The 13,579-nt window shown below is 38.3% G+C and overlaps 1 protein-coding gene across 3 annotated transcripts in view; it reads right to left on the bottom strand.

Moving 5' to 3' along the window:
• Positions 1 to 5,727: 5,727 nt before the first annotated feature.
• The window catches only part of EDNRA (endothelin receptor type A), a 51,077-nt gene continuing 43,225 nt past the window's right edge, over positions 5,728 to 13,579 (bottom strand). For 2 of the 3 annotated variants that reach the window (XM_014543861.1, XM_005871401.2), the window contains 3 exons: positions 10,285 to 10,418; positions 9,758 to 9,866; positions 7,571 to 8,189 (listed from right to left, as the gene is read on the bottom strand). In XM_014543861.1, the coding sequence (XP_014399347.1) occupies positions 8,049 to 8,189; positions 9,758 to 9,866; positions 10,285 to 10,418 (384 nt within the window). In that variant the 3' untranslated portion in view covers positions 7,571 to 8,048. Of the gene's footprint in view, positions 8,190 to 9,757; positions 9,867 to 10,284; positions 10,419 to 13,579 lie in introns of all 3 variants that reach the window. The other variant, XM_014543860.1, reaches the window with a different exon arrangement.

Raw genomic sequence — 13,579 nt, 5'->3', positions numbered from 1 at the left:
CAAGTCTTCATGGAGCCTTGTACAAAGATCTGTGGTATAGCCTTGTTTGTGGTAGCAAAGAACTGGATAAGTTAATGTAAAATAAAGATGTAGAGATAGTCCCATAAGTAGGAATTTTTTTTGATCTATTTTATATATCATTTTTGTAATTTGAAGAGCAAACATTATTTTTAAAGAAAATAATAAAAATTGAGGAATTAACTGAGCTAAAAAGAGCAACAGAAATGAGTATCAGGATATATGGGTAATATCTTCAATGATGAAGCCCTGAAGGTGTGGCTCAGTGGTTGAGTGTCGACCTATTAACCAGGTCATGTTTCGATTCCCGGTCAGGGCATATGCCCGGGGTTGTAGGCTCGATTCCTAGTGCGGGGCAGGCTGGAGGCAGCTGATCAATGATTCTCATCATTGATGTTTCTCTCTCTCTCTCCCTCTCTCTCTCTCTCTCTCTCTCTCTCTCTCTCTCTCTTCCTCTCTGAAATCATTAAAAATACTTTTTAAAAAAAGGATGGTGCAGTTATTCTCCCTTCCCCTTTCTAGGGTCACACTGGTTTCCTTTGAGAAGTCAATCCCTTCCCATCCCTGCCCCACTCCCCCTCTCCAGTACTCCAGTTCTAGGAGTTGGCCTGCTTGGGCTAAGCTGGTCAGCTGAGTTCCCTGCCTTCCAACAGGGTCCTGATTGAGAGTGAGGAGCAGTGATCCAGGCCTAACCCCATTAGGTTTCATAACACAGAGAAAAGACTGGTCCGAGGTGGTCAGTTTTTCATTATGCACAAATGTGTCCCTGAAAAGCCTAAAAGAGCACCATGTTCCCTTCACCTGGTCACACTTAGATTTTCTCATTCTAGGGTATTTAAAAAACACAAGAATTTAACTGCATTTAATCCCAATTACCACAGTTTGAGAAAAACAGAGAGCTATAGATCATGGAAGTTCAGAAATAATCAACTGCATGTGGTGGACTAGTACCCTGATTTAACCTTGCTATAGATCATACTGTAAAAAGGTGGAATACATGGAGCGAGTCAGGGCTGTGCCCTGTAGGTGCCTGGGGTGTGGGATTAAGGCTGACCATGCAATACTGCATAGTCTGGGCAGGGTCCCTGACTCTTCCCACCTGGGACACATCTGTCACAACACCCAATATATAATTGTATCTACCATCATAAAATCAAATTCAGATAAAAGATGATCAGTCCCCCATAGATATATTAGGTAAGAGGATAGTGGTTTAGGACCAAAAAGGAAACATTTGTGGAATTCTCTGTATTTCCTTAGGAAGATTCCATGACTCTTCTGATGATATCTAGATTTGGCATTGCTGTTCCTAATTTATTACCTCCCAGGAAGAAACACAATCTGCTGAGTAACACTGATGCTAAAACCTTGGGAAACCAGGAGATAGTAGGACTTTGGCTCCATCAAATTGAAGTGAACTACATTAGCAAGCTTCTTGGGGAAAGCCTGGCTTTGCAGTTACAATGTTATGTTCAGTTCTTTATTATTCCCGGATTCTGAGAACTGTGGCTTGTCCTTTCAGTTTTAAAAACAAAAAGACCAGAGACAGTATTGGCCTGACCAAATATAGACACTGGTTTGTCTTTGTTGCTACTTAGAGGAAAGTGTGACAGAAGATTCTCCAAATGTAGGATTATTTAAAAGCCACTCTGGGGTTTTAAAATGCAAAGACCCCACTTGGAAGTTCAGAAATAATCAACTGCATGTGGTGGACTAGTACCCTGATTTAACCTTGCTTGCTTGAAGTATGGAGAAAAAGCAATAAATACAGAACTGCACTAGATTATGTTGCAAGTAAGGGAATTGCAAACTCAGACTTTGAAACCTGGAGAGGCTTGGAAGAAGGACTGGCAGTGCATTTTCTTCACTCCTCACATATAGGGTGTCCCCCCAAAATGTATACACACTTTGAATAATTATTAATTCCATTGGGTTACATCTGAAAAGAAATAAACATTAATTAAGCTATAACAATGTATGTGTATGCATTTTTGGGGCCACCCTATATATATATAATGCTAACACTCTACCATGGACTAGTAGTGATGCTACTAAAAATAACAATAGAGGTAACATACGTGAAAGATTCACATTTGTCTCAGTTATTTCCTGAACTTAATCTCCAATTTTTTTCATTGCCTTAATTTCAAATTTACTGCATAGATTTATTTTTGCATAGAGATTAACATGTACTTATTTATTGACTTCAAAAGCTCATACTGTAGAGGCAATACAATGTTGCTTATATTATCCCATTCTCCCAGCAGTGACATATTTGTGCTCACTACAATACGAATTGTAGAAGCAAGAGCCCTCAAACTGTGTTCACTGAGGTCGCCAGCTGAAGTTGAAAGAATTTGGACTACTATTGTCTTCACTCTCTCCTAAGCTGATGCCTACTGAGTCACCACCTAGTACTTTCCTGCATTTGTTTAGTTACTAGAGGCCCAATGCACGAAATTCGTGCAAGGGCCTTGGCCCCGGCCCCTGTCCACCACCGCTGTGGCTGGGGGCTTCTGCTGCCTCTGCCGCGGTTCCTGACCACTGAGGCTTTGTCTGGAAGGAAGGATGTCCGGAAGGACGTCCAGTCTAATTAGCATATTATGCTTTTATTATTATAGATAGCTGTGTTCCCAGCAGTTTAATATGGTGGGTGTTCATTAGATCTTTGTTGAGTGAAAAGGTAAATCAGAGGGGGAGAGAGACAGGGGAGAAAAGGTGGAGCACAAGGGATTCTTAGGGCAGTGAAACTATTCTGAATGATATATAATGGTGGATAATTGTCACTATATCTTTGTCAGAACCCATAGAATGTACAACACAAAGAGTGAATCTTGCCGAAACCGGTTTGGCTCAGTGGATAGAGCGTCGGCTTGTGGACTGAAGGGTCCCAGGTTCGATTCTGGTCAGGGGCATGTACCTGGGTTGCGGGCACATCCCCAGTAGGAGATGTGCAGGAGGCAGCTGGTCGATGTTTCTCTCTCATCGATGTTTCTAGCTCTCTATCTCTCTCCCTTCCTCTCTGTGAAAAATCAATAAAATATATTAAAAAAAAAAAGAGTGAATCTTAATGTAAATTATAGACTTTAGTTAATAATAGTGAATCAATATTGGGTTCATCATAAGTATTACACTAATATAGGAGATAAATAATTGGGGGGACTGTGCAGGGAAGGAGGAGAAAGAACATGTAGGAACTCTATACTTCCCAATCAACTTTTCTGTAAACCTAAAACTACTCTAAGAAACATAAAGCCTATTAATCTAAACAACAAGAAAATATAAATAACTTAAGTCAGATGGTCTTAGCATGTTGTGTATTGTAAGAAAACAGAAAACCAATGTAACTAGCATAGGCAAAGAGGTAAATGTGTTAATGTGTTGGTTTGCTTACTCAAGCCAAGGGAAAGCATGAGGGGAAACTGGAACCAGGAACTTAAATGCTCTTTTTCATTTTTATAATGATCTAGATAGACTTTCTTCATAATGCCCAAATGACAGTGGCCTATAACTCCCAGGTCCACAACCTCCCAGACTTGCCACATTGGGAAGGGGCACTCTCTTACTTTAGTTCTTTTCTCCTTCTCCTTCTCTTCTCCTTCTCCTTTTAGCTCTTTTTAAAAAAAATATATTTTATTGATTTTTTACAGAGCGGAAGGGAGAGAGATAGAGAGTTAGAAACATCGATGAGAGAGAAACATTGATCAGCCGCCTCCTGCACACCCGCTACTGGGGATGTGCTTGCAACCAAGGTACATGCCCTTGACTGGAATCAAACCTGGGACCCTTCAGTCCGAAGGCTGATGCTCTATCCACCAAGCCAAACCGGTTAGGGCCCTTTAGCTCTTTTTAAAAAAATCCTCAAGGGATGTTGGTCAGCCTACCTTGGAAATGTGAACCTCTTCAGACCATTTATGGCATTTGAGATATAGGCCCCAGTTAGCACATGGTGTGCATAAGGCTGGAAACAAGTAGGCATGATAGGAGCTCATTGCAATTATTCTGACCAGAGATGTTGGTGGCTCAGAAAAAGACACTGGAGGTAGACAGAAGTGGTTAGGTTCTGGATCTAGTCTGCAGATAGGCCAGCAGGATTTATTGAGGCATTGGGTATAAGGTGTGAGAGAAGATAATGAGAATGACTTCAAGGTTTTTATCCTGACAACTCAAAAGTTGGAGCTGTCTTTAACTGAGTTGTGATGGTTAATTTTATGTGTCAACTTGACTGGGCTAAGGGATGCCCTATGAACTGGTATGACATTATTTCTGGATGTTTCTGTGAGGGCATTTCCTGAAGAGATTAGCATTTGAATTAGAAGTCAGAAGAAATCAAATGTATTCTCATTAGCGTGGGCTGGCATTATCCATCTGTAGATGGCCTGAAGAGAAAAAACAGTAGAGGAAGGATGAAATTTCTCTCTCTGTTCTTGAGCTGGGACATCCATTTTCTCTTGTCCTTGGATATCAGCTCTCCTGGTTCTAGGGCCTTTGGGCTCTGGGACTTACATCAGCTGGCTGCTCCAAATGTTCTCAGGCTTTTGGCCTCAGACTGGGAGTTACACCACTGGATTCCCTATTTTTCAGGACTTTGGACTAGGACTGAATTACATCAGTGACTTTCCTATTTCTCCATCTTGCAGACGGCAGATGATAGCATATCTCAGCCTCCATAATTACATGAGCCAATTCCCATCATAAATCTTCTCTTATACATATTGGCTCTGTTTCTCTGTTGAATCCTGACTAATACATGAGCAGAGGAATATTATAGTGGCACAGGTTGAGCAGTGGTTCTCAACCTTCTGGCCCTTTAAATACAGTTCCTCATGTTGTGACCCAACCATAAAATTATTTTCGTTGCTACTTCATAACTGTAATGTTGCTACTGTTACGAATCATAATATAAATATATATGCAGGAGTACAGTTGTTATGCTATTGTTACTTATGACTTGGTTTGCCATACATTGTATGTAACATTGGTGTGTTGGTCTAATGTCTGATGAGTATATCTTCAATGATCCAGATTTTTTACATAGGGTTCTGTGATCACTCTAGATCAGTGGTTCTCAACCTTCTGGCCCTTTAAATACAGTTCCTCATGTTGTGACCCAACCATAAAATTATTTTCGTTGCTACTTCATAACTGTAATGTTGCTACTGTTACGAATCATAATATAAATATCTGATATGCAGGATGGTCTTAGGCGACCCCTGTGAAAGGGTTGTTCGACCACCAAAGGGTTCGCGACCCACAGGTTGAGAATCGCTGGGTTAGAGGGATATCAGGAGCTTAGTTTTAGATATGGTAGGTCTGTTAGTCATTCAGTTGGAGATGTTAAATAAGCAGCTGGATACACATAAGTCTATTCCTCTAGGTATCGCTTGACATATTGTTTATGGACTGTAATTGTTTAGCTCCTTCCTCTAGAATTCAAGCTCCATAAGAGCAGGAACTTCGCCTGTTATGTTCACTGCTATATCTCCAGTTCCTAGAAAAATTCCTGGGGCATAGCAGATGCTCAGCAAAATTTACTAGAAAGGTGAATGAAGAAATGAATGAGGTTGTTATGTGTTCAGCACAACAGTTAGGAAGTATGTGTTTGAAAGTGAAATTGCTTGACTGGCTGTTACTAGGGAGAGGTTTACAATAGGCATTGTCTAGCAAACATTTTCTCTGAAGAACTATGTAAAAATGAAGAGACACTTGCAAGGCTTCTGTAAACTTTATTTTATACTTACAGGCCACTGCCAATGCAGGGCCTTGGCTTTTGGCTCATTTCTACAGTTTTACTTGGAAAGATGTGGTAAAAGTAGAAACTGGAAATATTCCTACTAGTAAACCACAGTTACTTACCAGTCCATAAACAAAATGTCCATTGAAGCCTGTGTGGTTATTAGGAAAGCTATGACTTTCTGAACTTATAAAATGCATTATTCATATGCAAGAGAGAAAGTATCTTAAACAAAAAAATAGTTGTTTAAACAAAATGGTGTGAGTTTATGGCTTACATTATGGGTATATATCAGTGCATGGTATGTACCAGCGGAATAATGGAATTCGACTGCTTACACATCAAAAAGCCCTGCAATGGGGTCCATTGGAACCTGATATCATTTTATACGTGACGGTGCTAAAACACAGCCCAACAAATTATTAGCTAATTTATCATCAGGAATATGTTTGGTGTACTCTGATATATTCATTAGATTACTTGTCAACCTTATCACTGAGTTTAGTTGAGGATTAAGACAATATAATTACTCATAGTTTAATGACATTTGCTCCAACAACCCCAAATATTGTTTTATCAAACCAGCCAATCAGCCAACCAACCAAGCAAATAAAACCCTATTGTTAACTCATGACTCATCCCCTTTCATGCTGCCTCCCATATTCCACTTGTAACAGTGACATAGTCACATGCTTTATGAACACAGGTTAAAACTGACTGAGGCCGACTGTCATAATAAACAACCACCTAGATTCCAGTCCAAGTGTGTGCTTTGGCACAGCTACAAGGCATCATTATTAGATTACATACGTCCATACAAAACATCACACACATGCATGTATCACACACACAAATATATTCCATAGAGATAATAACAGAAAAATTGGCTAAAAGATATGTACAGTTGTATATATATATATATACACACACATGCTAAAAGATTTTCTGCTCTACTCACAGTCTGTAAACATCTTGGAAAATACCCAGCAAAAGTCACTGTGGGCCCTTTCAAATGGTGACCATGTGAGTTGTGGGAGAGGGGGAGGTGTTTAAGTTCACACTGGAAACCCAGAGAAGTGAGGAAGCATAGTTCATGGTGGCCTTTGGGGTGATTATATTCACTGACATGATAAACTCAGCCAGCCACTTTGAAATTATGTTTCCTCTATGGAAAAGGGAATGATCAAAAAAAGTCTTTCTGCCAGTTAACATTTAAAACAAGAGAATATGAGGTGATATGTAAACTATATATACATACACACATATATGCATATATGTACATATATATGTATGCATATACATAAATATACATGTTACTATTACTAAAAAACCTCAGTGAAAATTTCCAAATCTTCTAAAAATATTTAATTCTATTCTCCTAGGTTTAGACTTCTATGCATTGAACTGAAAGTCTTGGGTATAGTTAAACGACACGTACCTTTACATTTTGGTATATGATATTGATTGTACATAAAAGACATTAAAAATAGATTGGGCTTATGAAAAATAGAACTATTTGATTCAAGCATTATTTTATTAAAATTTAAGATGAAAAAATGTTCAGGATCTCCTGTAATGAAACACCATAAAAAAAATAGGTTCTTAAAAATTCTTTGAATAGCAGCTATTAAACTGCCATGTGTGGTTATCAATTTGTGCTTTAGTTCTGTATTTGTTGCAGCTTGAAAATTTATGTTAAAAAAAACACACCACAGTGGCATGAGGAACAACCTAATTTTTCACTAAATTGTTTTACTTTTTTTTTTTTTTACAAAATGAACTCAAATAATTATTTTTAGGCTGCTATGCAGTTAAAAAATACTGGCACTGAATGACATTTCAAAATAAAGGTGACTTATGCCCATACCGTGTTTGCAAAAAAAAAACCCATTTAAAAAATATCTCTATTTTATAACCTCCAAACTTTCATGGTGACCAGTTCTCATTAAACATTTGACAGAACAGCCGTGAAAGCTAGTCATGCACGTGAAAACGATTTTCATGCAAAAGTAGTAAATATCCTTCTGGTTTCATTTAACAGTCTCCCTATCCCCTGCCAACTCTCACCGTTTTTTAGTGTTGAATATAACATACCAGAATACGTAAATTAGATAAATTAAAAAAGTAAGAGTCATTGAATTTGTGGGCATGAAACAGTCCACCCTCTCATGTTTTGCAAAGCATTTTCCGGGCGTGGGTCTGAGTCATGAGAGAAGAGACTTCTGGAGACATAGTTGCTGTGTTTTTTTTCTCTAATAAGGTTTGAAGGAATATTGATTAATGTTTCTTAAGCTGTTCAGTTTATACTATCCTTGTGGCTACTCCTCTCTGTGTTGTGGTTGTTTTGTTCGTGGTTCTTCCACTGGATGCTGGTTCCATTCATAGGGACTGAGGTCATCAGACTTTTGGACTGGTAACAGCAGCAGCAGAGGCAAGACTGGGAGAAGAAACAGATGCTAAATGACATGACATGTGTTACGTTCCCACCAACAAGGGGTAAATGTCCACATACATTTGAGGACAGAACCTTAACAGTAATCTAGGGTATGGAGTCTGTAAACCCTAGGTAAAAGCTAAATTGTCCATTCTTGTGCAGCGAAATATATCCCTTGTTTCTTGTTTAAATTCTAAGTCAAAGAGGGAAGCAGTTTTGGCCAGAGGAAGAGTGCTCTATGACTTGGGGTGGGCATAAGTGGGGGATTAGGAGGGGAACCTAGCATTTCTTCAGTGTGCACCACTGGTGTGGCTCTCTGCATTGTGTACCTCATCTGATGCTCACAGCACTAGGTGGTAGTTGCTAATTTCCTACCAAGTTGTATGAAACTACCAGGTTTCATCTATTTGTATAATTCTCCTTTTAGATTGTAAGATCCACGAGGGCAGTCACTGTGTTTTTTCTTTTCCACTTTATCCCAAATAATAATAAACTCATACTTAGCACTTATTATTCGTTTTAAGCACTTAACATATAGTATTAACCCACTGAATCCTACTTATGAGATAGATATTGTGATTGTCTGATTTTACAGACCAGCAAATGAAGGAAGCAGGAAGGGCACCACCCAGACCTGGGTTTGTCAGTAAGTGCAGAGCTGTGATGCAAATCAAGATTGTTTGCTTCCTGAGCCTGCACCCTTGACCTCTATGCTACTCTTCCTAATATGTGCCATGAACTAACATCCTGGCTAGAGATAACAGAATCCAATTTGGATTAATTCTATGTTAAATCATTCCAGGAACTGTGCTTGGAGCTTCTGGAGGACATGGGTTGATTTAGCTACAAGAAGGTTTGAAGAACAGAAGGAAACTGATTTCAAATGCAATTACATTAATTCAGATTTCCAGAGCAATAAGTATTTACTTGTCTTAAAGAGGCTATTATTAAATATACTATTAAGTAGTATTTAGAAAGAGCTTTCTTTTTAAAAAATATATTTTATTGATTTTTTACAGAGAGGAAGGGAGAGCGATAGAGAATTAGAAACATCGCCTCCTGCACACCCCCCACTGGGGATGTGCTTGCAGCCAAGGTACATGCCTTTGACTGGAATTGAACATGGGACTCTTCAGTCTGCAGGCTGACGCTCTATCCACTGAGCCAAACCAGTTAGGGCAGAAAGAGCTTTCTTAACAATAGAGTTTATGTTTTGCTGAGACTGTTGTTAAATCCTAAAAAAAAATATAAGGAAGGAATAGGATTTATGTATTCTATATGGCCTGCAGTTCACATTTGAGCCTTTCTTTTTAAAGGAGGGTTCTAAATTGACATGTTATTAAGTTAGTTATTTTTAACTTTAATCTCTGAATATGTTGTTGTCTGAATAGATATTGCTTTTCTTTTATGCTGACAATCTAACCATCTTTCTGGTAAAAATATGATTTTCACTTCTCTACTGAAAAGTATAGCTGATGAAAATAATATTTACAATTGGAATTAGCCATACCTGTTGGCTACTTAATATACTTATTTGGTTTTCCTTAAAAATACTTGCAAAACAGTCTTACCTGAAAACAATTTTTAAATTTCTTGCTCACAAAATATAGAGCTATTGGGTTTATACATGAATTCATAGTTGCCAAGTTAATGCCGATATAATCCATGAGCAGCAAGAAACTAGAGCAAAAGAAAATAGTAGAATAATTAGCACATAATGTTTTCAAAACTGCAAACTAGCATTTATCCCTAGAATAAGCATTTTTCTTGCCCAGAAGCCATTTCTCACAGGTAGCAGTCAGAATTTTTTTAAAGTCCTTGTTTAAATGGCACTCTCAGTTCTGCAGAACATTTACCTGCCACTTGGTTAGCTCAGACTATTATGCACAGCCTCAGGAGGGGAGCAGCAAGATTATAGACATGGCTTGCACAAATTTTGGGATCAGTTATGAGTTACGTCAGCTAAAGAAGAAATAATCAACTTTGCAGTTTTAATTTCCAGGGCTAATGAGAATGTAGACTAGATGGTTTTGTAAAAGTATCATAAATGTGAAAATCAGAGAAACTCCAATTTCCTAATGGGTACATAGGATCATACCTAAGTAATTCACAGCGGTTCTTGTCCATCTGATCATACACGGTTTTCTTCAAAATACGGCTTAAATGAAGAGGGAACCAGCAAAGAGCAAAAATTACAACCAAGCAGAAAACTGTTTTTGCCACTTCTCGACGCTAAAGGAAAGTGAGAGAAAAAGTACAGTAAATTCATTGTTTTTCGGCTAGATAAAAGAACTATATAATAAGGAAGTAGTTGAGAGCAGAGAAAGAATAGCTCAAAGAGGAGCCAGGACAGCCTGCCTCACAGTACTTCTACCCCTTTAAGATTTAGAATCCAACTTCAATAAGGATTTGCTACTGATTTTTTTGGGCAACTGCCAGGAAGGACGGTGGCTTCAGGTTGGTTATTAGGACCAGGGCAGAGGTTCTATGGCAGGGGGTGGTGGGAAATGGCTGGAGTAAAGCCAACACTGTGGGTGCGCCTGAGTGTGTGTGTGTGTGTGTGTGTGTGTGTGTGTGTGTGTGTGTATGTGGCAAATATATGGGGAAAAGCATTATCTAAAAGCATTAATAACAGGTAACTAGCTAGCATTAATTGCAGCATAACAGTCAAAGTGACTGAACTCACCATGTTATAGAATGGACAAATCTACAAAGATGTTTAGAAAATAAAATAGGAATAGGAAATAGAAAAGAAAAAGCAACAGCAGCCTGGACAGTGGTGCTCAGTGGTTGAGTGTCAACCTATAAACCAGGAAGTCATGGTTTGATTCCCGGTCAGGGCACGTGCCTGGGTTGCAGACTAGTCCCCAGTAGGGGTTGTGCAGGAGGCAGCTGATCAGTGATTCTCTGTCATCATTGATGTTTCTATCCCTCTCTCCTTTTCCCTTCCTCTCTAAAATCAATAAAAATATATTTAAAAAAACAACAATAATCATCAACACAGCAATATGTTTTCTCCATTTCTTGATCTTTAAGAAAGCTAGCATTGGGATATTTTTGCTTTAAAAATATTTTATTAATGATATATTTACCAAAGATATATTGTTTGCAAACATAGGGATGAGGGTAAAGGATTATCAGCAATGATGATGAGAAAACGTGGGACATGCTGACCCTGGAGTGACTTTAGTTGATGGTTTACATACTTTCAAGTCTGCACAGGATCAGGAAAATCATAGGTTAGGGATTAGCAGCAACCAGTCTTTTGTGTGCATTATGCTTGCGTATTATAGTGCATGCATTTAGAAGGCTAACTAGGAACATAAAATGTAACTTGTCTGTAACTGGGATCAGTTAATGTCAAAATAAAACAGATTGAAAACAGGGTTTGGAAGAGTAATGCTGGTTCAACCAAGAGCATATAGCATTAAGTATAGGAAGCCTAGAGCAAACCCACATGATTAATGGAGTCATTTAAAAAGATTTGGGGGCAGTTATCACAAATTTCGACTCTAATTCAAAGAACTGAGAGTTCTTTAATCTTTTTGGAGCTATTGGGCTAGCTGGGATATACTTCAGAGAACACATAAACCGAGCAATAATTGAGAGAAATAAAGGATTCCAATCTGCAGGAATGGGAGATCATTTTAAAGGATCATTTTGTGTAAACAGAAAGACAGTGTGCCAAGAAAAATAAAAAAGTAAAGTATTAGGGGGAGGTTATCTCCTCTGAGTTCATCATCAAAGAGGATAACCCTTTTAAAAGGTAATATTAATACATTGCCATTACAGTCTGCTATTTGCTTACCCAATATTCATCCTCCTATTTTCCCTGCTATCAATCAGATTCTTGGTTTTGTTATAGCAGCGTGGGAGCCTGGGCCTAATTATCTGCATGGCTACCTGGCAGTTCTGACCAATTAGATTAAGTAGAAATTGTGTGAGGTTTCTGTAAAGCTACTTAAAAGTGGGGGATACTCCTTTGATGCTCATACACTCATGTGATCTATGTTCTTCCCCTCTTTTTGCCTGGAAATCAGATATAAGGGTAGAGCTGTAGTTGCTGTCTTGTGATAATGAAAGGTCAGCAAAACAGCAGACACCTGCCTGTGAGTCCCTTTACCACTGAATCAATGACATCTGAACTTTTTGCTGTGGGAGAAAGATAAACCCCTCCTTGGTCTACTCAATGTTATTTTGTTTTGTTTTGTTTTTGCTACCAGCATCCAAACACAATCCCTAACTGATCAAATTGTTGTCAGCATAATGAAGAGAAACTTGAGAAACATACAAGAAGCAAGACCAAGAGCCCAATAGGCTAGCAGTTGGAAGACTGACAGGGCTTTTCACTCTGAGCCAGCTTCCCCATAGTCCTACTTGAAGGCCTTCCAGCCAGGCTTGCTCTTCTGCTCTTAGAACGTGCTACAGCTTTGAGTGGGACACAAAGGAATGTCTACTGCATAAGGACCAAGTCTTGGATTTTAATTTCCATTTGGTTGAGCCACTCTCTTAATCAATCAGATTCTTGGTTTTCTTATAGCAGCGTGGGAGCCTGGCCTAACCATCTGCGTGATAAGGATAATGCCTGCCTTGTCTATCTCACAGCATGCTTGGATGAATCAAATAGGAAGATAACATGGAAATGCTTTACAAAACTTTAAAAATGCTGTGTAAATGTGAAGTATCATCATATTATTATTGTTTCCAATCCCTATTGAATTATTTTCAGAGCAAATACCACTTATAGCTTAAACAGGCTCAATCATGGTGCTGATACAAAAATCAACATTTAAAACACTGTTTTTCACACATCTATTCTAATTAATTATTTCCATTGCAGGAGTGAGAGGTAATAATTGCTTAATATGTTTCACATTGGGAATACTTGAAACTTTCATGCTTGAACAATGTCATACTAAAGTTTCTCAATATAATTTTCCTGTTAAATTTCAATAGGAGGTAATAGCTACCATTTGTATGGCATGTTAGATTTTTACAAAGTATGTGTATGCATATTATTTCCTTTGATTCCTATAATAACATTGATTTATATGATATCATGCCCAGTTTACAGACAAGGAGCTGAAGCTCAGAAAAATTAGTAAAGTAGTTGAAAAGAGCTGCTGCTGAAAAATGATGCTTGTGTATTGTAATTATATAGGGTGGATTTACAGGCTCCATCTGAAACTCACATTAAAATTTGCTGTGGTGGGGTGTCCTTCTCTGCTGAGATTTAGAACTTACTTACAGTCCTAGTTTTACTCTTTGAAAAGTATCTATGAACTTTTTCTGGGTACTTACTATGAGTTGGATTCTATTAGATACCTTACATGCATTAGGTAACCCCCTTGACGTATTTTATATCTATATATATATTTTAAATTTTTATTGAT

Source organism: Myotis brandtii, unplaced genomic scaffold (genome assembly GCF_000412655.1).
Source record: "Myotis brandtii unplaced genomic scaffold, ASM41265v1 scaffold34, whole genome shotgun sequence".
In the NCBI taxonomy this organism is placed as follows: domain Eukaryota; kingdom Metazoa; phylum Chordata; class Mammalia; order Chiroptera; family Vespertilionidae; genus Myotis; species Myotis brandtii.
This window is presented reverse-complemented; position numbering and strand designations above follow the sequence as displayed.